The 25,607-nt window shown below is 47.0% G+C and overlaps 1 protein-coding gene across 16 annotated transcripts in view; it reads left to right on the top strand.

Annotated features, from left to right (window-relative positions):
* The window catches only part of ZMYND8 (zinc finger MYND-type containing 8), a 109,033-nt gene that overhangs the window by 1,387 nt on the left and 82,039 nt on the right, over positions 1-25,607 (top strand). For 6 of the 16 annotated variants that reach the window (XM_019636969.1, XM_019636962.1, XM_019636965.1 and 3 more), the window contains exon 3: positions 8,496-8,566. In XM_019636969.1, the coding sequence (XP_019492514.1) occupies positions 8,496-8,566 (71 nt within the window). Of the gene's footprint in view, positions 1-6; positions 245-474; positions 831-4,349; positions 4,583-4,670; positions 5,594-8,495; positions 8,567-25,607 lie in introns of those variants that run through there. The other 10 variants (XM_019636958.1, XM_019636973.1, XM_019636968.1 and 7 more) reach the window with 6 other exon arrangements.

Below are 25,607 nucleotides of genomic sequence, written 5' to 3'. Positions count from 1 at the left end.
CCCCCCCTGCACTATTGTCTTCTCTTGTGTCACATGCCTGCTGGGGGGAGAAAATGGAAGGTGAACAAGCAGGCTCCTCTCTAAGGAGAGCTCATGGCAGACAGCAGAGCAGGCAAGTTTTCCTCTCCAAAGAGGTTCTGGGAAGGCTGGACTACGTTCTGACCCGAGAGGACGTGTGTTTTAAACAGAACCAAGCCCTCAGCAGAGCAAGTGCTAAGGAGCGCTCCTGGCTTCTGGGGCCTAGGTGGGTGGTGGTATCTCTACATGGTTTTTTTTCTCCCAACAGGGCTTCTTCACTTGAAACTACATTGTTCAGCCTTTTTTCCTGACTTCTGTTGCTACACAATGTTCTTCTGCAAGCCAGCCTACAGCCAGCAAATGTTTCTGAAAGTGTTTTCTAGGCTTTGGAGGAAGTTTTTGGAGTAGGGCTAGGGATTGAGGGGGGGCGGGGAGGGTGAGGGGGGTGGGATGTTGGACAACACCCTGTAATAAATCTGTGAGGACTCTTTGAATCCCTCAGCGTTCTAGTCTTGCATGATTTTTAATGAACTAATGTATCTTTTATCCCTGTTTTCTTTTTCCTTTCCCCCTTTTTTTTTACATTGTATCATCTTCTGCCCTCCTGTGTGATAGAGTGCAGAGGAAATAAAATCATGTCTGTGGCTCATGACAGCATTCCCTATTCAGTTGTTGTGTTGTTGTCGTGTGTGTTTTTAATAATCCCCATGTAACTGTTTAAAAAAATTTCCTTTTTGATCAAGTCCCAAATCTGCCAGCCTGTTCTCTCTTCTTAACCGTGGAAAAATGAGACGGTTGCTTGACCATGTTGGGTAAGTAAAGCGATCCATTTCCTCTGTGACCATGTCTAAAGAGTTTGGTGAACATGTGGGGTGTGTTTGTAACAGGGGGTCTTGGTTATAGCAGTGGAGGGCTTTTCCTTAGCAGGAGCCAAATAAGGGCTTTTTAATAGTGTCTTGATTTTAGGTGACTGTTTGAATCAACTGTTTTTCCTGAGAACCTGCAGCTAGGATTGAAGATTACACTTCCTGTTAACCCTCAGACAGGGGAGAAATGTGCGGCTCCTTGTAACTTGACTGGAGACCTTTAATTGGGTTTGTTTGGATGTTAGAGCTCTGGGTAGGTGCTCTGCTTGTGAAATGTAAGAAAGTGCTTGTTCTTAAGAGTCACAGAGCCTTAAGCAGTGGTGGGGCAGAGGCTGCTGCTGATGGTGGTGGTGTGGGGGGATGATGGTGTCAGTACTTAGGTTTTGGGATACTGACATGGATTGCAAAATCCCACCCACCAGCAGCAAACTTGGTTTGATTTAGGACTCACTACACAACAGATTCGGCCTTTTTCCAAGCCAGACCCACACACATCTGTATGCACGCTTGCCTTTACTGATGATTTATTTCTCACTTTTTACATTTCTCCTGATCTCTTAAGGCTGCAGTTAAAACTTAAGAGTGGGGAAAAAAAGTGGACTCTTGTTTAGCGTTAGCTTCAGAATTTCCCTGGAAGTTCACTGCATCCATTTCCAGCCTGGAGACCAATCCAGCGTGACTGTAAATGCTGGAAATATATGCAGTTGCTGTATGATGCCAACTTTATGGAGTAAATAATCTTTTTTTTTTTTCCTTTTAGTGACCAGCTACCCACCTTTTAGCACCAATTGGAGAAAGGCTCACTTAATAAGGAGAAATGTATCAAATTCTAAGTTAAGACAAGTCTGTGTAGGGCCAGCGTCTTAGAGTAAAAGGGCAGGCAGTTAATGTTGTTTTATATACTTAGAACTGAACAGTGCTGCTGCCCCACACAAGTAAGTTCAGACACTTAGCTCTTTTCTTTGTTCCTATCTCCTGGCTGTAAATGGAAATTACATATTGAGGTTCTTGTGGCCTCCTCAGAAGCAATATCTAATCACAAGACTCCTGGTTTGGTGCCTTCAACGTTTGCATAATGGTGTGTTTGTTGGGCTGGAAGGAAACCTTAAGGGCAAGGCATTTGTCCTCTAAAAGCTTGCATTAAAATGGCTCCCACAGGGTTGCAAAGCCAAGATCTGTTTTCAGATGTGCAGCCCCGGCAAGTTCCCAGCCCTGGACCCAAGCTAGCCACTTTCCTCAGGTACTGTGGCCACCACCAAGCATGAGTCTGTAAAAAGTTAATTGCTTTCCAAGTCGCATTATTCTCCAGTTTCACGAAGGGGGAAAAAAAATAAATGCCTGCATTGCAGCAGAACTAGGTAGGAACAGCAGTACTGGCTCACAGAGCAGCCCAATGGGCTTCCTCTTTCCAGCTTTTGGACCAATAGACTTGGAGGAAAGGTTACAGATTGACAATTGCAGTGGCCGGACTCAGACCGGGCCTTCTGGAAATTTCTGCCATCTTTGTTCCTTTTAGGAAAAGCAGATCCTCCAAGCTGAAGAGTCTCCTGCATTCCATTCCTAGGGCATTTCCCCTCCCCCACTTTCTTGTTTTTCCATCAAGGTAGAAGGTTCTCTCTGCCACATTTGCACATTTCAAAGGGAGGAGCAGAACACTGGGCTGTTTTCCTTTTTCCTTCTATCTCCTCAGCCCCCAAAGAGGATGCACAGCTGCAAGGAACAAACACAGACACACTGGAGCTTTTGATCCCCCCCTCCCTTTTTTCCTTCAAGACCCTCCAGGATGGATTCACTTTCTGCTTTGGGAAATTAAGTGGCATTCACGTGGGGGGGGAGGGGAGGAGTAACTGCTTTTATTAGCTCCAGAAAATGGTCAGTGTTCCGTCTGTAACTAGGAATTAATTATATATAATCACTCAGTAAACTTTCTACAGAGTTTTTCTAATTGCTGTGCATGAACGTGGGTAGCCTGTTGAAGCTCCTTCCAGTTACTTTTATAATTAACAACCCAAAGATTTGAGTCAGAAAGAAGGAAACAATGGGGCATCTTGGATTATGCATTAGGGATGAAAACAATAGCTTCTTTTTCTTTTCTTTCTTTCTGGGAACCCCTTTTTTTTTTTAAACAAAACATTCCCCTCTTAACCCCCCCCCCCCCAGGAGAACAGTGGGGAAACGGCTTGGGGTCTTAAATAAGAGAAGGGGGAAAATGAGTCACTCTTTAAAAAGCAGGGTGACAGTAACCCAGAAAACCCTGAAGGCAGAGGTAGGTTTTTTGAGTCGAACCACTTCAAATGTGTGATCTCTTTGTTTCCTTTGCCTTTTTCCCCCTTCTCTCTCCTGTGGCAGAGGCAACAAACATTTGTCAGCTGATAAGCCCTAGATCTGGCTTTGCCTCTGGTTGACCCTGAAAAGAAAGACACATGCAGAGGTGCCTTCACCACCCCACAGCAGAGACTTTAGTAAGGGACTGTGCTGAGAAGCCCGTGTGGCTCTTTAATGCAGGAACAAGGATTCACCCTTGGCTTCAGGTTGCCTAGGCTATGGCCGCGCATCCCCCTCCCCACCCCACTCTCCTTCCAGATAAACAAGCCGGCGGGAGCCATTTCAGCCTTGCAGCTAGCTGTGCTGCCAGCCTGTCCCTCCTCATCAAGATTACCCTACCTATCAGCCGGCGAGGAGCCAGCCGCCCTGTCCTCGCCCTGGCACAGCCTTGGGCACTGTGCCCTCCTGTCTCCCCTGGAGCTAAAAAGCAGTCACCTTGAAACTCCCCACTCGCAGCACCACAGAGTGCTGAGGCCAGTGCTCAGACCTGTAACAGTAAATTACATTAGCCACTATGAGGCTGTTAGTGCGGCCTCTGAAAGCGGGTTTTGCAAAACCCATTGTTAATTTTCAGGGCTCTATTGGGGGTGGACAGAAATCTAATTTGTGAGTATCCTATGCATTGGCTGAGGGAATGTTTTACTGATGTCTCTGGAGACGCAGACTGTCTTTCCTTGATGCTGTCTTAGGGCTGGCTGGGCATTTGGTGGCCGTTTTCAGGCTTATTTATAAACAAGACGTTTGATTTTTACCTTGGCCTCAGACCTGGGGTGCAGCTCTTGAGCTTGGCTTTGCAGATGCCCGCTGCCCGTGAAGCACTTTCCTTTTACCTAGCTCCTTGTTGGTGTGGATGCAAAGCTGGTTTCTAATATACCAAGAAGGGGAAATGGGCTTTCTTTCCCCTCTCCAGCCTGCCTGCCCCCGTTCTGTGTTTGCACAGACACCTGTCTGTCTGCAGCGAACGCCCCAGGGTTGCCTATTTCCTAACCTTGCACCCACTTCATTCGAGGGCAAGGGGGCCGCATCTCACAGCCTCCTGTTTCAGGATCTAAAAGGGAAGGAAGGGTTTTCCTAGGAACCTGTGACTTCACAAACTCCCCCTGTCATTGCAGTTTTTTTTTTCTTTCTTTTTTTTTTTTTTTTCCTAAAGCTTCTAAACGTTGGGTTGTTGGTGTCCTCTGGTTGAGCTTTTCCTGGTTCTGAGATTTAGGAAGGTGGCTTGGAAACTAGCAGGGCTGCTTAAACAAGAGCTACAGCTATTGAACAAACTGCTACCATTTTAGCTTCAATACAGGAATGAGGCAGTGTTGCCAGACGCCATTTTAAGAATCCTGCATAAATAGCTTAGCGACCGATGACTCTGCCTGTTTTAGGTGAGTGCTTGTATAAAGCTGCTCTGCTAACCATTCCCTTCCCCCCCCCAACCCCATTTTAAAAAACAATTAATTGCAGATTTAGGGAAGCATGGTTTTTAAAATTTTGATGTTCACTGTTTTGTGATCTAGAAGAGGAAGATGTTGTGTCTTGGGGATTAACTATTTCTTACAGCCTGGACCAGTTTGGTATTTTGAATGAAAGTAAAGAGCTTGAAGGAAAAGTCCTTTCGAATGATGCATGCTTCTTGCAATTGCTGTGCGATGATCCTCAGCTGTAGACCCAGACTCTTGTGCATGTTGGTTATATATTCTGGATGGGTTTAGATATTCCTGGTTAAAAGTCAAATAGTAGGGGCACTTGGGGAAAAGAAATATCTGGGCATTGTGTATTCAGGCATGTTTCTGTCAAAACTAGCTGTTTTTTTGGCTTTCTCTCTCTCTCTCTCTCTCTTGGAAGTGTTCAGGGAATGGGGTTCCTGGGAATTACGGACCAGCCTTGAGTCCTCAGAATTAATAATCAGAAGGCTTAAAACATCCTGGAGGTTCAGCAGTTCATCTGCAACTTTTAATCGCTCTTTTTCAGTGCATGCAGGTTAAGAAGGAAGCCTACGTTTTCTTGCTCAGGCATTGGGGGGGAAATCATTTTATTCTTTCTTGGATGGGATGGGGTGGTCTTGGCACTGTTATTTCTTCATTAATTGCTTGAAATGTATCAGTTTGTGAAACCCAGAGACAAGTGACTTAGGGTAAATGTGAGTGTAAGAGGTGGTGGTGGGAACACACAATTGTACACAACTAGTTGATGGTGAATTTTCCTGTTGGGGTGAGAGGCTGTTATTTGGTTTTCAGCTAATATTCCCCTTTCCTTGTGCGGGGAGGGGTGTGTGGGGGGAGGGCCCAGTCTCCCCAGTGGCCTTGAAAAGAAAAAAAGTAATGTCAGTTTGAAACAAGAGCTTGTGGTTCCATTGTTTTTGATTGAAATGATCGGGAGTTGCTGGAAGCTAGCAGGTATGGAAAGAAAGATGCTGTATATTTCCTCAGACTTGAATGTGTTAATGACAAGAGTTCAAAGCCTTTTCTCTAGATGTAGCTGCCTTTTCTTTTTAACAATTGTTATTTGACTGTTCTTTTTTCCTGGAAATGACCGAATAGTTCTTAACCTAAATTGACCAAGATCTGTGGGGCATTCATTCAGACAGGTACAAATGTTTTCTCACCACCACTTTCGATGTAATATTCATAGTTTTTTGTTTTTCCTAATAACATACTAGTACTTAATACTAAACCAAAAAAAAAAAAAACCAAAAAAAAACAACAACCCCCCCCCTCCCCCCAAGATCAGTGGTGTATAAAAAAGGAAGTCCCTTTAGATGTGGCTATTCAAAATGACTAATTCTGCATTCTGGTCTTTGCTTTTATAAATGAATTTTTTTCCCTCTTTTAATGCATAGACACTGCAATTTCCTTTAGTCAAATACAAGTGTGTGTGTGTATGTGTGTGTGCGTGTGTGCACGCGCATGCCTGGATTCCCTTTGAAAGGATGGCTTGCTGCTCTGTGAAAAAGGTGGTTTTCTGAAATTGTTGTGCTTGAAACCCTGGGCCAAAGCTGGTGGTGCTATTGCTAAAGTTAGGTGATTATGGCGCCCACTTGTAATACTTGGAAAGATAAAACAGCTTAACTCTCCCCCTTTTCTGCTCCAGAACTGATGATCTTAAACTCAGCAGCAAACAGCCACCACATAACTAGTTTGCATTTTCTTACCCTCTCAGCAGCATTCCTGCCTGAAGTATTCAACTCCTGGAGTCTATTACAAGCCAAATCATTGTTCTCTTGAATACAGCCCTCCTCCTGATCAATACACCTTTGAATGTTTTCATCCCTGCAAAAATCCTTCAAGTGGGTTTTTTGGGGGCGCTGTTAGGCATAATTGTTTCTTTCCTCACCAGACATTTTGGTTGGACCCCAGATGAGCGTTTTTTTTCTCCATCACTCCAAATATGGGATCGGTTTCAAGAAGTTTAGGATTTCACATACTTCACGCTAGAGAGGGAAACAATTCTAGTTGCTGGAAAGATCAGGGTGGCTATTTGTTCTTTGGAAGTGGACCATCTACCCATCGTTGAGGGCTGCATGGGGCTTTTTGTTAAAATGTATTTCCAGTCACCCCAAGCAAGAGACCATTACTGAGGATCCATTTGGATAGCCTGAGTCTGTGGCAGGCAGGGTGTGTTTCTGAGTTGAGAATGTTTGCCTCTTAAATTGGAGTAAAAAGTATTAGTGCTTAAAATCACCTTCCATCATCACCATTGTATTACTGCCTGTAAGTCATGTGTTTAAATTTAAGAGGCTGCTTTCTTCTGATGAAAACCATTTGTGACAACATGTCACTTGTTTCTTTGGTGATTTGTGTCATTCCTTTCTCTACAGATGTGGTGTAAATGAAATTGTTAACGGGGTTCGCTATCAGAGCTAAAGGTGTTAATATTCTGATTTTAAAACCAACCTATCTTTCTTCTCTTCTGGGACTAGTTAAGTTTGAGGACTCTTCAGTTTTTCTAATTTAATTCTGAGCTACCATCTCTTCCTTTCCATCTAGCTCCCCTTCTGAACCCTCTTCTACCAACAGAAGTGGAACTCCTCTCAACAGATCTCCATCTGACAAGGCCTTTTTGGACTCATGTCTTTTGTCTTGTCACAGCCCCAGACTACAGAACACAGAAGGGACATTCTAATGCTACCTCTTGTACCCAGCCTCCCTCCTGTCCTGGCTTTGAGTCTTCCAAATGGAAAATTCCAGCCATGTCAATTGGTGATGCACCCATTTCTTGTTGAACCACAGTCCGTTGGATGTGCACCTTGAGTAATTCTTTTAGATTATTATCACTCACGAATGCTGGGCAAGTTCAGCACCTCAAACATTTTGCACCTATCAAAGCAGAAGTTTGTTGGCTTGGCTCGGGAGGGGTGTGTGTGTGTGTGTGTGTGTGTGTGTGTGTGTGTGTGTGTGTGAGCGTGTGTGAGCGAGGTGGGAAGATATGAAATGACCTGCACTCTGTTCAATGGAGGAGTTCCAGCAGAGAAAGAGGAAGAAGATTCTGGAAGACCTTTCCAGCAAAGGGGCCTGCTTTCCTTGCTTCTCTCCCCAACCCCCTCCCAGCCCCCGCCAGCCTGTCTTTCGAATAATCTTCCCTCATTCCACTTTTGTGGTGGGGGATAATTAGTCACAGCTCAAAAGAGTGCTGAATGCTTTCTCTAAAGCCTGCCTGCTAGCCAGAGGAAACACCCAGGAGGGGTGGGAGTATGGAGACCCCAATCCTAATTCCTGTGATAAACGCTGGTGGTGTGAATGTTTTGAGATCAGGTCTTTTGCTTCTAGCCTGGGCAAATTTTTTTTTGCGTTGTAATTTAACCTCTACATTTTTTTTTCATATCCCTGCCTCGCTGGGACATTGTAAGAATTAGCAGGGAGGTCTGGGCAATGCTCTTTCGTTTGCAGACTTCAGCGGTCTGAGCCCTGGGTACCCTGAGAACCACCTCCTTTCCTACCTGAACCCGGTGTTAACAATGAGAAACTTGTTTACTTGAAGGCTGGCTTCCCATTGGCCCATGGGAGCAGATGATAATTGTGTGTCTAAAAAAATGAAATTTTTTTTTTATCCCTCAATAGCATGACAACTGGAATAGTAATTTGACTTAAAAAAAAAGAACAACCCAGTGTTTTTAGAAAAAAAACTCCTTTAGGAGGCTTAACACTTTGTTTGCAATCAAGCGTGGGGTTTCTTTCACCCCATCCCCATGTGAGGATGGGGAATTGTCTTAAAGGTGGGTTTGTTAGAACTTCTAAATAGCTGCCCCATGGGGCAAGTTGTCATTCTGCCTAAATGTGAACATAATTTGCTCTGTTTCAGCTTGGCTGAAGAGGAAATAAAAACAGAACAGGAGGTGGTAGAGGGCATGGATATCTCTACTCGCTCCAAAGGTGAGTAAAAACCCTGTATTATCTATTCCAGAGCAGAGGAGGAAATTGGAATTTCTCTTTCTTGTTGTAATGCAGTGAAGTGTGGCTCTGTGAGCCAAGGTGGCAACACTCCTCCCATTTTGAGATGTGAGACGAGACCTTTGATGGATGAACCTAATTTATGGGGTTTTTTGGTCTTCTTTCCCTTGTGTATCTGCGTAGGTGTACCGACCTGTCAGGGATTGTGCGGATGGTGAATGTTATTTCGTGACTGAGGGTGGCTGGCTACCTCTCTGCAGGGTGACTTTCAGGAATCAGAATTTAAATAAAGTATGTTCTGGAAGCAACCCATCTCCAGCTGCTGCTAGGCTCTTGATTTTAATGACAGGCCTGTTTGGAATCGGGCAAGTGGAAGGAACTGTAGCGCTTTCTGGAAAACTGGGGCCAGTATTTGCATTTAGGACAACATTTCGCAAATTAGAGCAAACGGTTTATGGTTTTTTTACTCAGGAACCTGTAGGAGACCGCTCAAAATCTCCTAACTGAGGGATTGGTACTTTTCCTTTGGTTTGTGTGAGATTGTACAAGGCTCCCCAAAAGGGAAGCAGTGATTCACTTTTGCCTCCAGGGGGCTTTTAAAAATGAGATGCAGGAGCGTTTTTCATATCTTGTTGGATGAAAATGCTCATTTCTAACCTTAATGGTTGTACCACGGTGGTGTTATTCCTGCGACGAGTCGCTGAGTGCCTGCTTTGAGCACACAGCCTGTGCTGTGCCTTATGGGGAAGGTGGGAAGGGCCGGAGGAGGATTATTCCAGACTCTGCCAGAAAGATTCCCAGCTAGCTCGAGGGTGTTGCAAGAAAGCGGCTCCCTACGGGCATCGGAAACAACAAAGCTCTTTGAGGATTTTTATAAGACAGCATGTCATTTTGGGCATAGGAGATAGGGGTCGGATAGTCATGACCGTGACTTAGGAAGTGTAGGAGCTGGCAGTTGTTGAGGCTGGCAGATGGAGGACTGGCATGATCTGAAGAGCAGGGGGGAGGCACCACAGGTGGGAGGCAAGGCTGTGCATGTGGGTGGTCTGTGCTTGGCAGGTGGGGAAGGGAGGGGAGGTTGGGCCCAGTCATCACAGCTCCCATCCAGCCCATCATTGGGGGCCATCATTGGGGAGTTTTGAGCAGGGAAAGAACCTCCCCGAAGGGGTGTTTTGAGACAGTTGCTGATGAGGGAGCATGCCCCAGCCCCCTGGGTGTGGTCAGAAATGTAGAGGGAGAACCCAGAGAAAGGGGATGGGGATGGGAGATGGGGGTCTTTTGCTGTTCACTTTCCCATGGGGCTTGGACACCTTCTGTCTCTCCATTTTCTTATCTGTAAAACAGGTTGTTGGATTAGAGGCTAAGAGTCCTTTCACCTTGGGCACCTTTTGTAAAAAGAATACCCACTGATGGATTGATGAAGGCTGTGCTTGGACCCAGAGCTTTATCTTCCTGAATTCCTCGAATCTCCTTTATGAGGGGGGAGGTGTTAATTCCCATTTTGCAGATGAGGAAACTGAGGCTCCAAATGGTAGTGTCTTACAGGTAGTAAATGGCAGAACTGAGGCTCTGTCTCAAAGGAGGCGCTTCCTTCCTGGACACTGGGTGCCTGGCATGTCCTAGAGCCCCACTGAGGGTCAAAATCAGGAATCGTCAGTTCAGGGCAGGAGACCTGCTCTGATCAGGGCACCCCACCTCCCTGCCCGTGTGGAGTACCCTATTCTCTTCCCCTTCAAGGTGGACACCTCTCTGCGCACCTTCTTTCGTCTCCAGATGCTCCTAGCTCTACCCCTAGGTGGCATCTCCCGGTGACTGTGCTCCCTGAAGCGCGACCACTCTGGGGTGACCATCGCCCTTCTTTCTCATCTGCCCCAGTTCAGCCCTCTCCCTACAGCGGCCGTGGCGATCTAGAAAACACAGATCCGATCTGTCTCATCTTGCCAACTCCCTCTACTGACATTCCAAGTGCCTTTAGGCTCAAGTCTATGCCCTGCGTACCTGGGCCGACTTGTTCACCCTGTGACATTTCGTTTCCCTAGTTTCTCCCCTGCCTCCTTCCCCTCCGTTCCCTCCTCAGGGCCCCGTGTGTCCTGTGCCCTTTGCCAGGAAATGGTGCCCTGGGTCCTGCCGCCTGTTTCCCATCTCAGATTCCTCTCAGACGTGACCTCCTTGGAGAGGGCTTTGGCAGCCACTCAGTCCAAGGGAGCCATTCCATCATTTTCTGGTATATTTTAAAAAATCAACGTCTAATTTTAGAGCAACTGGAGATTGCCAGATAAGTTGTGAAGATAGTGCAGTGTTCTCATATCACCCCTCCACCACACACACGCACACGCACATGCACACGCACACCCACAGAGTTTTCCTCCTATTAGTAACAGCATACATTAGTATAGCCTATTTGTCACCATTAATGAATCGATACTGGTATGTTCTTACCAACTAAAGTCCATGCTTTGTTCTGATTTCCTTAGTTGTCCCACGAAGGTCCCTTTTCTATTCCAGAGCTCCACTCAGGAGACCCGTTATATTTAGTTATCATGGCTCGTTAGACTTGTCTTGGCTGTGACAGTTTCCCAGACTTTGTTTTTGGTGACTTTGCTAGCTTTGAGGAGGACTCGTCAGGTATGTTGTTGGGTGTCCCTCAACTGTGAATTCTCTGATGTCCTCATGATTGGACTGGGATAGATGGAGGTAAAGGGGTTTAAAGACCATAAAGTTCCATTTCATCACGACGTATCAAGGGTACTTATTCTCAACTGATGATGTTGACCTTGATCACCTGGCTCAGAGAGCGTTTGTCCGTTGTCTCCCTTCCTGTACTGTATGTACTCTTTGGAAGCGAGGCACAATGCCCAGCCCACACTTAGTGAAGTTAGGCTCCACCTCCGGAAGGTCAGAGTATCTATGTAAATCACTTGGAATTCTTCTGTATAGGAGGAGACTTGTTGCTTCTCCCCCATTCATTCACTCATTTATATTTGCATGGACTCAATTATTGTCTGCTTTGGCTTATAGTCCAATACTGCTTATTTACTTGATTGCTCAAATTGTTCTAACCTTGGCCGTTGGGAGCGTTTTCAGTGGGCTCCTTGTCCCTTTGACATGATAGTGGGATTGACTGATTGAGCACTTTCCTACTTTCTGCCACTACAAGATACCCTAGGCACTTTTTTAAAATTTTTTTAAAGACTTTATTGGGGAATTGGGGTTAGGGAATAGTGTTGGGGAATTGGGGAAGGGGACCAGCCAAGTTGTTGTTCTTCAATCTTAGTTGTGGAGGGCGCCGGTCGCCACCTGGCTGCCCGTCGGCAGCTCGTGGCCTAGTCTCATCTTGTGTATTGTCTGTCACAGTCCTGGAATTAGCCGTTTCCCCAAGGAACCCTGGTTCTGTTTATTGGAGATTAGCTTTAAGATCTGGGGGCTTGTTGGGCTCATGGCTACTGAGATGCCTGTGCTTCTAGATCCTCTCAGGTGACAGAACAAGGAAACATATATGTGCTGCGAATCCTGATGGATAAGCCTACTTCTGTCTGTGTCTATATCAGATTAAATACGAGTTCATACACTTGTCTCCATGACCACATGGATCTGTCCAGCCTTCTCCCTTTACTTACCTGTAGCGTTGCACTCCCGTAGTGAGAAAGCAGGCCCCCATCGTCTGCCGTTCGCTTACTATTTCCTGGTACATTTAAATCTTCAGGGTACACAGTTTGATGAACTTCTAACACATGTATACACTCATGGGACCTCCACCCGCATCAAGATAATTGAACATTTGTGACACTTCAGAAGGTTCTTCAAAATCGCTCCCGATTTTCTTCCTAGCCCTTGTCCATGTTTGTTGATGGTCTCCTGTGCTAGATAGAATGTAGGCTCCTTCACTCCCCAGGCCTTCCATCACCATGCTCAACCCCTTCCTTACATTCGAGAGTCAGGATGGCATGGAGGCTTAAAAAAAAAAAGGCTTTTTTGAGCCAGACTCCTTGGGTTCACTTTTGGCTTGTGCCCTGCCTAGCTGGGTTATTCTTCGTGGCTCAGTTTCCCCTGATACATAGGGATGATAAAGATAGAGGGTTATGGTGAATATAGTAAATGGGTTTACACATGCAGCGTGCTCAGAATTGTGCCTGGGACATGGCGAGTGCTCAGAAGCGTTGAGCCATAATTAGAATTGGCATGAAGTGGGATGTGCTTGTATTGATAAGCCTGTCAGGAAGCCCTACTCACCATGTTCCACTACTGCCCTCATTTACAGGAAGAGGGTGTGGAGGTAGATATGGAAGCCATGCCCAGACAATGAGGAGTTGTATAGGGTCACCTGACAGGCAGGCTTGGGACAGGCTTCCCATCCTGTTGGCCTAAGAAAGCTGGGCTGCAGCTGTTTTGGACTGATTTTCCTAGGGCCCCTGGAGCCCCTGTTCTGATGGGGGAATCCATGAGGGGAAGGGGCCATCTGGTTTCCAGAGAGAGACCTTTCTCCCCAGGGGCTGCCTTGGGTGGCTTCCTTTGTGTAGAGCTGAGCTCCCATCTTCCGGGGCTGCTGCTGTGTGTAGGGGACCTTTCTGACAAAGCCTCTCAGGTCAGGCAAGGAAATTGCATATGCAAAGGCCTGGAGTCATGAGGCTGTTGTTGCTGTTGTTCTGAGAGCTGAAGCCAGTGGCATGGTCAAAAATGGGATGCTTGCAAAGGCTGATGGGATGACGTCTTCCTTACCCCTCTTTACTCCTAATGATCTCAAAATCCATGGTGTGGTGATCTGGGCTCAGCGAACACATACTTATTCCTCCATCCTGGCTTCTTTTGTGTCTTGGGGAATTCAGTGCTTCAGTTCTACATGACACCATCCCTGTCAGGACTCTTTGGGTGTGAGCAATGGAAGCCAGTTCTGGTTAATTGGAGAGGAAGGGGATGGATGGGAAGGCGGTCCGTTGGCTCCCGGGGTTGATGGGAAGGCAGGAGGTGCAGGGCTGCTCTGGGGAGTGGAACTAGTGTATAGCCTCCTCAGAAGCAACAGGGCAAAGTCCCCAAGGAGAGTCCCTCACGTAGTGTCACGTGTCTGCTCTTTGGCCAGGGAAGGGCTGGAGTCTGGTCACTGAGACCCCCTAGCACTGCTTGCGCCAGGGAAGAGATAATTCCTCCGAAGGACGTGAGGTGACCACTCAGCCATTTGGGAAACTGGCTTTCATTCTTCTCTACCTGTAGGTAGATGGTAGGCTCTGAACGGTACTATCCTTGGGAAACTTAGAAACTGACAACACTTGGCTCCGGATTCTTGATTCTTATTCCTACATCTAGTTCATACGACCTTTCAGACTCTCTAACTAAATTTCAGTTGGTACCCCCTTTTCCCCCTCATGCATACTCATTTATGAGCTGAGTAATTCCCAGGCCAGTTATTGCCATCACGCCAGCCTTGGCATTTACCGGAGCATTTCCATCCTCAGGAGACAAAGCTTTCGAGCTTTCAAGATGTCAGGTTGACATTTGTGTCCGAGGGTCACGATCTGCAAGATGCTCAGGCGTACGTTGGAAGTACCGTCTAGATGGCAAGTGTGTGTGCCTTGCTAATATTTTCTGAGTGCTTATTTTAGGGGCCAGGTATTATATACAGATTATTTCATTTGAGTCTCAGAATAGTGTGATAATGTAGGTGGGTTGTTAGTCCCATTTTACAGTTGAGGAAACTGAGACTCAGAGGGATTAACGAAGTGGCAACGTGGATAACTGAGTTCAGGTTTTAGCTTTGATTTTAAACCTTTGCACTTGGTCATGAGCTCTGTCCCAAGGGTTCCAAGTCAGGTGTCTGCAGGGGCCAGCAGGCCAGACCAGTGAGTGTAGCTGGAATCTAGGGGTGCTGGGCCCTTTGGTGAACAAGAGAGTGCCTGCACTGAAGCCGGGGAGGTTACCTCCATCTGATTGATCCGCTGACCAGCAGGAATATGGCTCCCCCGCTCTTGCCAGCTGGGATTTCTTTTCTGTAAAAAACGCCTGATAGAAATGTGGTCCATGCAGCCCAGTTTCTGAAAGCCCATGCATGAGCCCAACAAAACACATCTGTGGTCAGAAGTGGCTGAGGGTTATCAGTTTGCGTTGTCTGCGTGAGACTGGTCACAACACAGTTCATCGCAGGATTTTGGCCACAGCAGGCATGCCTGAGGCAGAACCAAGCCCCTTGGAAGGCCAGGGACTTGAGTCTGAAAAATGATGGACTCTGCGAGTTCACGTACAAAGACTTCCCTGTTTGGGCTGCTTGCGTCTTCATCTTGCCATGTATGCATTTTGCAGTAATGATTGTGGTGTGTGGATGGTAGGTGGCCCAAGCTGAAACCGTTTGAAAAAAATGTCTGTGTAACATCACCCGCACAAGGAAATGGGGCCCTTTGGAAACCATGCACAGATGCAGCGGAAGCCCAAGATATTAAAATCTTGAAGAGTATCGTTCTTGCTGAGATGTGCCTGGGTATGGATATTTTCTCAGACAGGATGCTGGAGAATATGCAATTATGGCAATTTGTTAACCAGCCCCAGACCTTAATTAGTACGGGAGCCTCGTTCTCACTGTTGTATGTAAATTAAGACTGTTTCACAAAGGGACTGTTTATGAGGACGGCAATGAGCTAGAGACCTTCTGTCATTTTTTTTTTTTTTTCAAGGAGACTCTTTAAGGAAAAATAACCATAAACTCCTAAATCATAGTGCGATGCAAAAGTGCTGAGAATTTTTAAAAAAATAATGAGCACCGGTATTTTGAACTATCTTGGCTCTTCTACATGTCCTACAGCCCACGAAGTGCCATCCGTGTACTGTGCAATGAGAAGGATTTATTTTCGAGTTAGAGAACTACCAGACTTGCTCTCCCGACAAGGTCTAAAATGCCCGGAACTGCGAAGATGGCGGATAACGGCTTTCCAAGCCTTCTCCCTTCTCTTGGCCAAGCATAGCATCTGTTCACGCAGCCCTGTCAACACCGTCTGTGCAGCTTAGCTCTGGGGGTCACTTGTGGACAGCCTGTGCTTGCCCCGTTTTTGAAGCCTGACCCACATTACGTGTTTATGTGACTCCTACTACGCTAAGAAGACTGTGATCTAAAATAGACTGTTTTCAGCCTTCGTTTGAAAAGAGAACTGTCTCTTCTCTTTTCCAAATGAATGCCTGAAGAATTAATGGACTAGGTCTGAGGCCTTGTAGAGATCCTGGCACTTATTGTTTTTTTTTTTGCCTGAAAGTTTCAAATGGTTGCTACTTTATTTTGCTTTGTTGAACGTGGATCCTTGACTGTTGACCTGAGGTGGTGGTGGTGGTGGTGGTGGTGGTGGGGGCAAGTTGGGAAAGGCCACATCTGCTAGTGGGGGTGAGTGCAATGTTACAGGGCCCTCCCAACTTCCCTCCGCCCCATGTTCCCTTCACCCGCCCCAGCTTTCCTGGGAACCTAGAGATCCAGCATTTCACAGACTTTTTTTTTAAAGAAACAGCTTTATTGAGATACAATTCACATGTTGTACAATTCTCCAGTTTAATGTATATACTTCAGTGGTTTTTAATATGTTCATAGAGTTGTGCAGCCGTCATGATGACAGTCCATTTTAGACCATTTTCATCATCCCAATAAGAAACCCCATACCCATGAGCTGCCAGTCCCCATTGTCCCCTTAACCCTAGCCCCTGACAACCGCTGATCTACTTTCTGTCTCTGTGGATTTGCTTCTTTTGGACAGTTCATATACATGGAATTAAATAGTATGTGACCTATGTGTCCAACTTCCTTTCCCTTAGAATAATGTTTTCAGGTTTTATCCACGTGGTGGGACGTATCAGTACTTGATTCCTTTTTATGTCTGTGGAGGGCTCTGTTGTGGATATACGACATTTTATGTATCCATTCGTCTGTCAATAGATATTTGAGTTGTTTCTACTTTTTGGCTCTTCCGAGTAATGCTAATGTGAACATTCACGTATGAATTTTTGTGTGGACGTATGCTTTTATTTGTCCTGGGTGTAGACCCAGGAGTGGAATTGTGGGGGTCATTGGGTAGCTGTTTAACCTTTTGAGGAATGCAGACTTTTGGACACACTCAAGTTTCTCCCCCATTTATTCCCATGACCCTGCATCTTTTCAACTAGCAATGCTCCAATTTCTGGCCTCTTCTTTAAAGCCAGACTGTTTAGGAGAAGCGTCTGTCCTCACCTCCCGCTTTGTCCTGCCAGCTGTTGCGTGGCTTCTACCCCAGTCCCAGCCTATTTACAGTTACCGCTGAGTGCCCTGCAGTCGGTGTTGCTTTTTCTGGTGCAGGTTTTCATCTACCTGCATCGACAGAGGTCCTGGGCATTGCAGATCATCCTTCTCCTGGGAACCGTCTCCTATGTTGGCATTTTGCCACCACAGTCCTGGTTTTCCTCCTCTTTTCCTGGCACTTTCTCTTCTCTCCAGCCTTTAAATGTTGGAGTTGCTGAAAGCTTGGCCCTGGCCTCATCTCCGCCAGCATGTTCTTTTCCCAGGGTGAGCACGCCCACATTTGTAGCTTTATGACTCACAAATTTTTTATTTCCAGTCTAGATTTTTCCTGAGTCATGGTGCAGAGGGCCAGCTAGCTGCTCACCTGAGTTCCCTACCTGTTGTTCATAGATGTCTCAAACTCAACATGCCCGTGACTGGTTTTATATCTCAACCGTTGCTCCTTCTCATCCCCCACCCCTGAAACGCCTGTTTCTCCGCCATGATGAATAACCCAGCACTCTGCCCGTTGGCTAGGCCAGAGATATGATACTTGTCCTCGATTCTCCTGTCCTTCTGCCTTTTTGTGTCATTTACTTAGAATATTATGTCCTAAACATCATTCTTCTTCCAGCTGCCACCATTGAGCTGCAGTGGACTTTTAGCTGGTCTCGCCATCTCTGTCCATCCCACCCTCCCCATCTTTCCTGAAAGGTCCCCTATTCTGGCTTCCGCCTCCCACTTTAAACTCTTAAGTGCATTTTTCTTGATTTTAGGATGAAGATCAAAATCCTAAAATCACATGCTGGTGTCTGTCCACCTCTCCAGCTTTCTCTCTCCATGTTCCCCTTTTCTCTCTGCTCCAGCCACGAGGATCTGGAATTCTCACTACAGCCATCACTGGCCACAGGGCCTTTGTTCATGCCTGGAGATCGCACCTCTCTCTTCTCCTAACCTCCCACCCACATTGGTTCTAAGGCTCCCGATGAGGGTGGGCCTGCCTTTTGTTTTGGCTCCACTGATAATACCCTGTGCCCGGTTTACTACCACTGGGCCTATTCTGGTTGGTGCGCAAGAAATATTTATCTTGAATGAATGAGTAAATGATTTGACTTTGCCTATCAGATGGATAGAACTTTCCTTTGGGAGCAGAAAGTAAAAGCAGCCTTTCCTCTAGAGAGGATGGGTTTGTTTCCAGCGTAATCCGTGCCTGGAAATAATTATCCAAGCGCAAATGTTTGCTCTCAGAACCGATTGGTGGCCTGTCTTTCTTTCCCTCGGGGGATGTGGTCCTCTTTGAAATGGCTGCCTTCCCTCTGATTTCTTTCCCTCCCAAGGTAGCGATCCTGCTTCTATAGGCCCTTTTCAAAACACAGTCTGAGTGTCCTGGTCTCCTGTTTTAAATTTCCAGCGGCTCCTGAAGACCACAGTCCTGAGTGGAGGTTCAGGGCCCTGCTCCATGGGTCCTTTCCTGGCTCAGGTCAGCGGCCCTGCAGAACTGGCCCCTCCCATAGGGCCTGCCAGGCGCTTGCTGGTCCTGTGATCAAGCCAGGGCCTCTCCCTCCCTCTCCTTGCTGAGTCGCACACCTTTGCAGATCCTCCCAGACTGTTCTGAGGACAACCTTCCCCTCACCTTCCTACATTCTTTGGGACCCAAGCACCCCCTCCTTTTCTGAGCTGTCATTTACACATACCTCCTGCAGTGGAATCCTTGAGCTTCCAAAGTCAAAATCACCCTGGAAAGTCCCTCACATTGCCCAAGAAAGTCCTAATCAGCTCTGCTCAGACGTTGTTATGCATGCTAAAAGTCTGAGAATTTCCAAGCCTAGGCTGAAAGGAGGAATCAAATGCAAGCACACATTGCTAGGCATCAGATCATTAGGCCTTTGAGGCATTTAGGGTCCTGCTGGTCTGCCAGGCCTCCTCCGTTGTCTGCTCAATATTGAGCTTCCACAGCTATGCTGTCCAATGAAGTAGCCACTTGCTGTATGTGGCTGTTTAAATTTACATTATATTAAAATAATAATAAAAAAATTCCTTCCTCAGTCTCACCAGTGACGTTGCAAATGCCCAATAGCCACACGTGGCTACAGACCGCAGCGTTAGCTAGCACAGGTATAGAACAGATGTAAAACATTGCCATCACTGTAGAAAGTTCTATTGGACAGCAGTGCTCTAATTAATACATTAATGGGTGTGGTGTGAGTGCTGTGCTGGATGCTGTAGGGGAAAAGATTGAATTAGCCAGGGACTGGCATAGCACAGAGCAGCTCAGTTAATGATTATTGTATTGGGCCTGATCTTTTAAGAAAAGTTTCGCAAAGAGAGAAGAACATGGCTATCTTCTTATCATCCCAAGTTGGCATTTCTTATCGAGGCCTCACTGCATGGCCTTTCTGCCAGGCTGTTTGGCATCTTGGCACTGGCTGAGGGAAAGATACCATAGGATATCTGGCCTTCCATTTCTCCACCTTCCAGAAGCCCTATTGTAAGATCCATTTACTTGTGTGCCTCGTCGCCTGGACTGATAAGTGGGACCAGCTCTCCTACCAATTTGACAAACATGGGCCTGGAGATTTTATAGTAGCTGCTCAGTAAATGTGTTTTGAGTCAAGACTCTCTTCCAAGAAATATACATAAACTTTAAGGGGAAAAATGGCTTATTGGATTTCTGGTTTCAAATGACAAAATCAGTGTATCTCCTTGCAATAAGCCAGAATACACAAAGAGAAAGCTAAAAATATCCCTCCTCCAGGTAAGCAGTGTTAACCGTTTGCTGTTTTCATCTATACTTTTGACCCCCTCTGTGTTTATGAAAATGTAAACAAACTTATATACCGGGATGGGGTTGAGCTTTCTAGAACTTGGCTGTTCTGGGGTCCCGTGTCTCTCAACCCTCCCTGTACCTTACTGCCCTTCTCCACGTTACTCTGCCTTTAAAGGATGTTCAGGGTTCAGTTTAATGATCTGAAAGGTAAGAATAGTGGAGACTCTGGCCAATGGGAATTTCACCTTCCATCCAAAGGGGGCAGCCTGCAGGATTGTTTCATGTGGAAATGGGGGGCCCTGCATGGTTGGATCTTCTGATGTTTGTTTTGTTTAAGAAGAGCTAGAAATCTGGATTTCTAAGTGCAGTTTCTCTCAATTTTAAAATATTGACAACTGGGGCCGGCTGAGTGGCTCAGTTGGTTAAGAGCTCGCTCAAGAATGCGAGCTCTGAGCAACAGCGGTTCGATGCCCGGCCTGAGCTGAGCTGCTGCTGAGCTGCCAACAGGCGGCAAGATGGCTCAGCTAAAAAAAAAAAAAAAAAATTGACAACTAATTCAAATTGTAAAGAATCGTCCAGCTGTAGGTGGACTGGATTCGGCCTCCAGTCATTCAGTGGGCCACCTCTGGCTCAGACCATGGCTGTAGGTTCCCCTAGACTGATTTCCTGGTGGTTGCTTCCCTTCTGGGTCATTGGATCATCTCATCAGCTTGTCACTAGGGCCCTCTTCCTGATGAGGTTGACCTCGCTTTGTCCATCACCTCCTTAACCACCCTCCAGTAACTTCCCTATCCCTGCACAGCAGCTGGGGATTGTCTTTCGAACCAGGTTGCTATTTCTTGGATTGGGACCAGATATACTAATAGGTTGGTGAGAGTTGTTTGACAAATAAAAATCTTTAAAATCTACACTTCATCTCAAGGATTAGGGAGGTGCCGAAAAGAGATCCCCAGACTTAAAAGGGTCTGATTTTTAAAAAGAAGGGCAAAAAAAAATCAGAACTGAAGAATTTGGTTAACTGGTCCACCCAGTGGGGGGTGGGGTGGGTGTCTCCCAGTGGGGAGTGCTTTCCCTGGAGAAAGTCATTCCTTTTTTTTTTTTTTTTTAAACACTAAATGATCCTGAAACAATAGCTCTCCTCAGGAAGAATAGACGGAGCTGGGAAGTAGGTGGCCTGAGGGAAAACTTCTGAGTTTTCCCCCTTTGGTTTCTCAGAAATTGTGCTTATTAGCTGCCTGGGCCCATCACATCACTTTCAGGATATAAATCCTTACCTAATCCTCTACTTTTAGGGAAACGGGCTCTTTAGGCAAAAAGAATGGCTGAGTACCTGTGAAAAAGGGAACTTGCTGCTCTGGTTGCTTTGGGACCCTGACATGGCCAGGCTCCCTTTTGTGCCATCTTCCCTGTTGACTTCACGACCTGCCTGTCTTCCTATGTTCTTGCTTTGCCGCCAGAAACTCTTAGACCAGGGAAGAAAAACTGGAGTTTCCTGTGAGTCAAGTCTGCGTAGCACACCTCGCAGCTTCGTTAACTCTCTCCTGCCACTCTACGTTCTGCAGGAGGCATAATAAACAAGTGAACCAGCAAAATCGAAAACCCATTTCTGAGCATTTTCAGCTGGAGATGATGGCGATGAAGGAGGAAAAAAAACCAACCAAACAAAAAAACCCCAAAAGACTTCAGGATGATATAATAAAGGGGCTGGGAGCTGGGGTGGTCAGGGAAGGGTTTTCTGGGGTGGTGACACTGGAGCTGAAGTTGCCAACTAGGGAAGAGGAGAAATAGAACATTCTAGATGGAACAGGCTGGCAAGTGCAAATGAGTTTAGCTTGTTTGAGGCCATTGTGTTTAGGGGTGAGTGAATGGAGGAGAAAAGGTGAATAGGGCCAGATCCCTAGGGGCATTGGAGGCAGTCTCAATAAGATGTTGGGTGTCTAAGATCCTTGGTAAGATTTCAGCAGAAAACTGCTGGTCTTATTTCGGTTTGAAGAAGGCTGCTGTAGAGGGGCAAGTGGTTTAGTCATGGGGCTTGGATCAGGGTGGCAACTGTGAGAGCTGGACCGAACCAGGCAGAAGTGACGATAGGCGGGGAAGGAACACCCCTTTGCCGAACACTTGCCATGTGCCAGGCACCACGTAGGCGCTTGCTTTTATCCCAACCCTGCGAGCTTTGGCATTCTCTGCATTTTGCAGATTACTGGCATTCTGAGGCCAGCTCCCTCACAGGCTTGAGGAGCCTCATTCTAGAGAGGAGAGTGTGCCTTTGGAGGAGTCCTGGGGTTGAAGTTCAATCTGGAAGGGTGAGGCTGGGACTGTGGGCCACCTGGAATGTTTGCTTTGATCTGATGGAAATCCTGAGCCCTAAAGGGCTTTTGAGCCTGGCTTGGTTGAACCTGTGCCAGCCTGAGAAGACTTAAAAATGTTTGTGATTCTCGTCAAGGAACCTTTTTCAGGAGCAGGCTGGGAAGAGTGTGGCTGGTGCAGATCAAAGTGAAAATACAAAAGGATTGGGGGAAACGGGTTTGAGATTTTTGGGTTACTGTCTCCTCTCTGCCCTGGCTTCTCTGCCCTTCCCCCACCGGGGAGCAGTAACAGTAATAACTGGCGGTGCTTTGTGCCAGACGCTGTTTACTGTTTCCATTGTCTCATTGACCCCTACCAACCCTTTTAGGAGTATTTTGAACAGATACAGCTGAATTGACTCAGCACAGAGAGGCTGAGTAACTCACCAAAGGACACTCAGCTGGCAGGTGACAGGGCTTGGATTCTGCCCTAGGGTTGTGGGTCCAGAGCCCACACAGTGAACAGTGGTGCTGTGTTGACATCAGTCAACACCAAACATGCCCTTAGTGATGGAGAATTACCCATTGGCACTTACAGCCCTAGGGAAGTCAGGTGACTGCTGCGGGTAAGGGCTTTGGAGTGAGATTCAGCTGTGATGGAGTACCTGGTGTGTTGCTTTGACCGGCGTGCCTGAAAGCACATAAACGACTTGGCTTCTCTTGAGTCTCCCCTATAAAATGGATCCAAAAAACGCCATTCCTACCTCAGGGGATTCTTGGGAGGATTTGTAAAGTAGCTTCTTAGTAAACAATATCGGAATCATGTGAGCCCAGTTTGAGAGGGAAATAAAGATTTTCCTGGTTATACCCTGTCTCCCAATACGTATTCCCAAATTCCTGGTATTTCTCCTGCTCTGCTTTTTCTCCATCTCTAATCAGTTTCTTATTCTAGATTTCTATATTGAGTATATTCTGCATGCATTCTGTAGTCACTAGCCACTTCAGCATGGGCTTGTTTACCCCTGGGCCTCAGTTTTCTCATCAACAAAATAGGGGCACTTAGTGTCCACCTCCTTGGGGAAACTGTGCTGAGGAGTAAGGAAATTGATATTTGTATTTAGAACAGGTTCTCTGCACAGAAGTGGTCAACAAAAGGTAACTGTTATGACTATTATTTGTTTCTGGCTGCCCTCCCACAGGGGCAGGGACCTTCCCCACAGCACCCCGGGTAGCCCAGGTGTCCAGTAGTTTCTTAGTGACTGTTGATTGACCCTGGTCTCATTGTTTCCTTCTCTTTGAAACCTGAAGTCAGGCCGCCAGGTGAAACATTAGGCATCATTTTCCTCTGCAGTAGATGCTGCCACCTCTGTGGGAGGTGTATTTACACAAGGTCAGACCTGCCCCGCAGCTCCCTGGAAGTTCTTTTTTTTTAAAGATTTTTATTGGGGAATTGGGGTAAGGGAAACAGACAAGTTGCTGTCTTTTTGTTCTTCAGTGTAGTTGTGGAGGACGTTGCTTCACTGGCCCAAGTTGGCACCATCATCGTGCTCTTCCCGGGCGAGGCAGATCAGTCGCCGGCTTCTGGATGGCCGCTCACGGCGGCTGCTGGCCGCTCACGCTGGCTGCTGGCTACATACGGTAGCCCATGGCAACCCACTGCAGCAGGGGCTGCAGCCTACGCCGTCGCCTGCAACTCACGGCAGCCCAGCTCCAGGTTGAGCTGTTGTTCAGCATCTTAGCTGTAAAGGGCAGTGTCACTGGCCCTCATGTGGGATCCAAACCGGGGGCCCTCTAGCATCCCAAGCCAGCTCTTAACCAACGCGCCACCAACGCGCCACTCGGCCGGCCCTCCCTGGAAGTTCTTTACATCAGGGTTTCTCAACCTCAGCACTGTTGACAGTTTGGGCCTGATCATTCTTTGTTATGGGGCTGTCTTGTGTACAGTAAGATGTTTCGCAGCAGCCCTTGCTTCTCTTATGCACTAGATGCCAGTAGCACCCCCTCTCTTTGCCTAGCGGTGACAACCAAAAACATCTCCAGACATTGCCAAGGGTCTCCTGGGGGACCCGGTTGAGAACTACTGCTTTACCCTGTTCTAAATACCCGAGTCCTTTAGAAGTGGCACCGGGTTAATGCCAGGGGCATGTTCTGAGCTCTTCCTGTGTGTCAGGTGCTGGGGATGCAGATGTGGTCTCTGGCTGGGGCGGTGCAGGGTACATAGTGAGAGTTATATAAATACTGTTATCATCCATTTCTCCCAGAGCCATTTAAAAATATCGTACAGAATTCAATACGTGAACGTGATCAGACAGAATTCTAAAAGGAGTCCAGTGTTTCCTGGTTTCATGGGTGTTCCTGCAAGCCTTTGCAGACCCAAAACCCACACAGCCCCTATTTCTTTCACCCGGGTTCTATTTCTGGACTTTTTTCACTTGGATTTTGTTCCATGCAGCTACCTAAAGACATAATTCCTTCAATATTCCATTTTATGGCTGCATCATGCAGTTTTGCATCTTTATTCCCCTGTTGACATGGAAGTAGCTTCCTACCTTTGGCTGCCACAGGCGGTGTCCTGCAGTGGCCATGCTGGTCAGACCTCCTGGGCCCTCCCAGGCCTGTGGGCCACAGGACACATTCTTAGAATCCCTCCTTCCCCATACCCCGGTGACATTAAGCAATCCCTTTGACCCAGGAAACTTGGGCGATAGTGGGTCTGAAATCTTTGCTTCCTTAAAGGAACGTGACAAGGTGACTGTAGAGGGCCTGTCCCCCCTACTTCCCTGGTGTCTTAGAGAATTTTCTTATCTTCATTCATTAAAGCGGCTCTTAGAGAAGCTAGACCCCCACCCAGGACGTGTGGGGTATGGTGCTTGGCTATTAGCGACACCTCGCCCCTCATCTGCCCCCTTCCTGAAGCCTCTTGATGCTCTTTTCTCCTGTCAGCCCACTTCTCGGCTTCAGCCAGCTGCTGTCGGCCAGCCTTGTGGTCTTTTTGCTTCTGAATTGGCCCTCTGCTGCCGCTATTCCGCCTTGCTGTTTCAGAGCCACCCACCACCCCCTGAGCTTTCCAGAACCTGAGCTGGGCCGGAGGGTGGGGCCCACCCCTGAGCAGCCTGTGAGCAGCCTGGATAAATAATGCAAACAGGGGTTCAGCTACCAGAACCAGCTCCCGCTGTGAACTCTCTCCTCAGCCAGCTATGATGTAAAAGGCCAAAGGCAAACCAACCGGTTACTCCACATTTTCTTTGTGGTGGTTGCGCTGCGTTTTAAGGGCCTCAAATATATGTGTGTGTACACGTGGGACGCAGCCTTCTGGGCCTGGGCCTGGGCCTACCGAGGGGGTGGGTGGGGTGCAGTGGTTTCTAGCCGGGAGCTGGGTCCCTGCCTCCCCCTCTTGGTCAAGTTTGAAAAAGCTTGGCATTCTTGAATCAGGAAATTCCTGTTGAGATGTCGTTTTTTCCAGAAGGCCTCATCCCAGCTGAGGGGGAGAAAGGGCTGCTGTGGTTACAGTCACCTCTAAGTGGTTGAGGGCTAAACAGTGAATTCATTTGTAAGTCAGCCTCTTTCCATGGATGGGAGCAATTTCTGCCCTGCTAGGGGGGTTTGGAAGTTCACCTTTTACATATGAATGTGCCCTTTAATCACCATTTCTACATGAGAGAGAGAGAGAGAGAGAGAGAGAGAGAGAGAGAGAGAGAGAGAGAGAGAGAGAGAGAGAGACTGCATTATTTAGTATGAACTCTATATAATTTTCTC

The sequence above is a fragment of the Hipposideros armiger genome, unplaced genomic scaffold (genome assembly GCF_001890085.2).
Source record: "Hipposideros armiger isolate ML-2016 unplaced genomic scaffold, ASM189008v1 scaffold_31, whole genome shotgun sequence".
Classification (NCBI taxonomy): Eukaryota; Metazoa; Chordata; class Mammalia; order Chiroptera; family Hipposideridae; genus Hipposideros; species Hipposideros armiger.
Note: the sequence above shows the minus strand (reverse complement) of the source record. Positions and strands in the feature narration are given on the sequence as shown.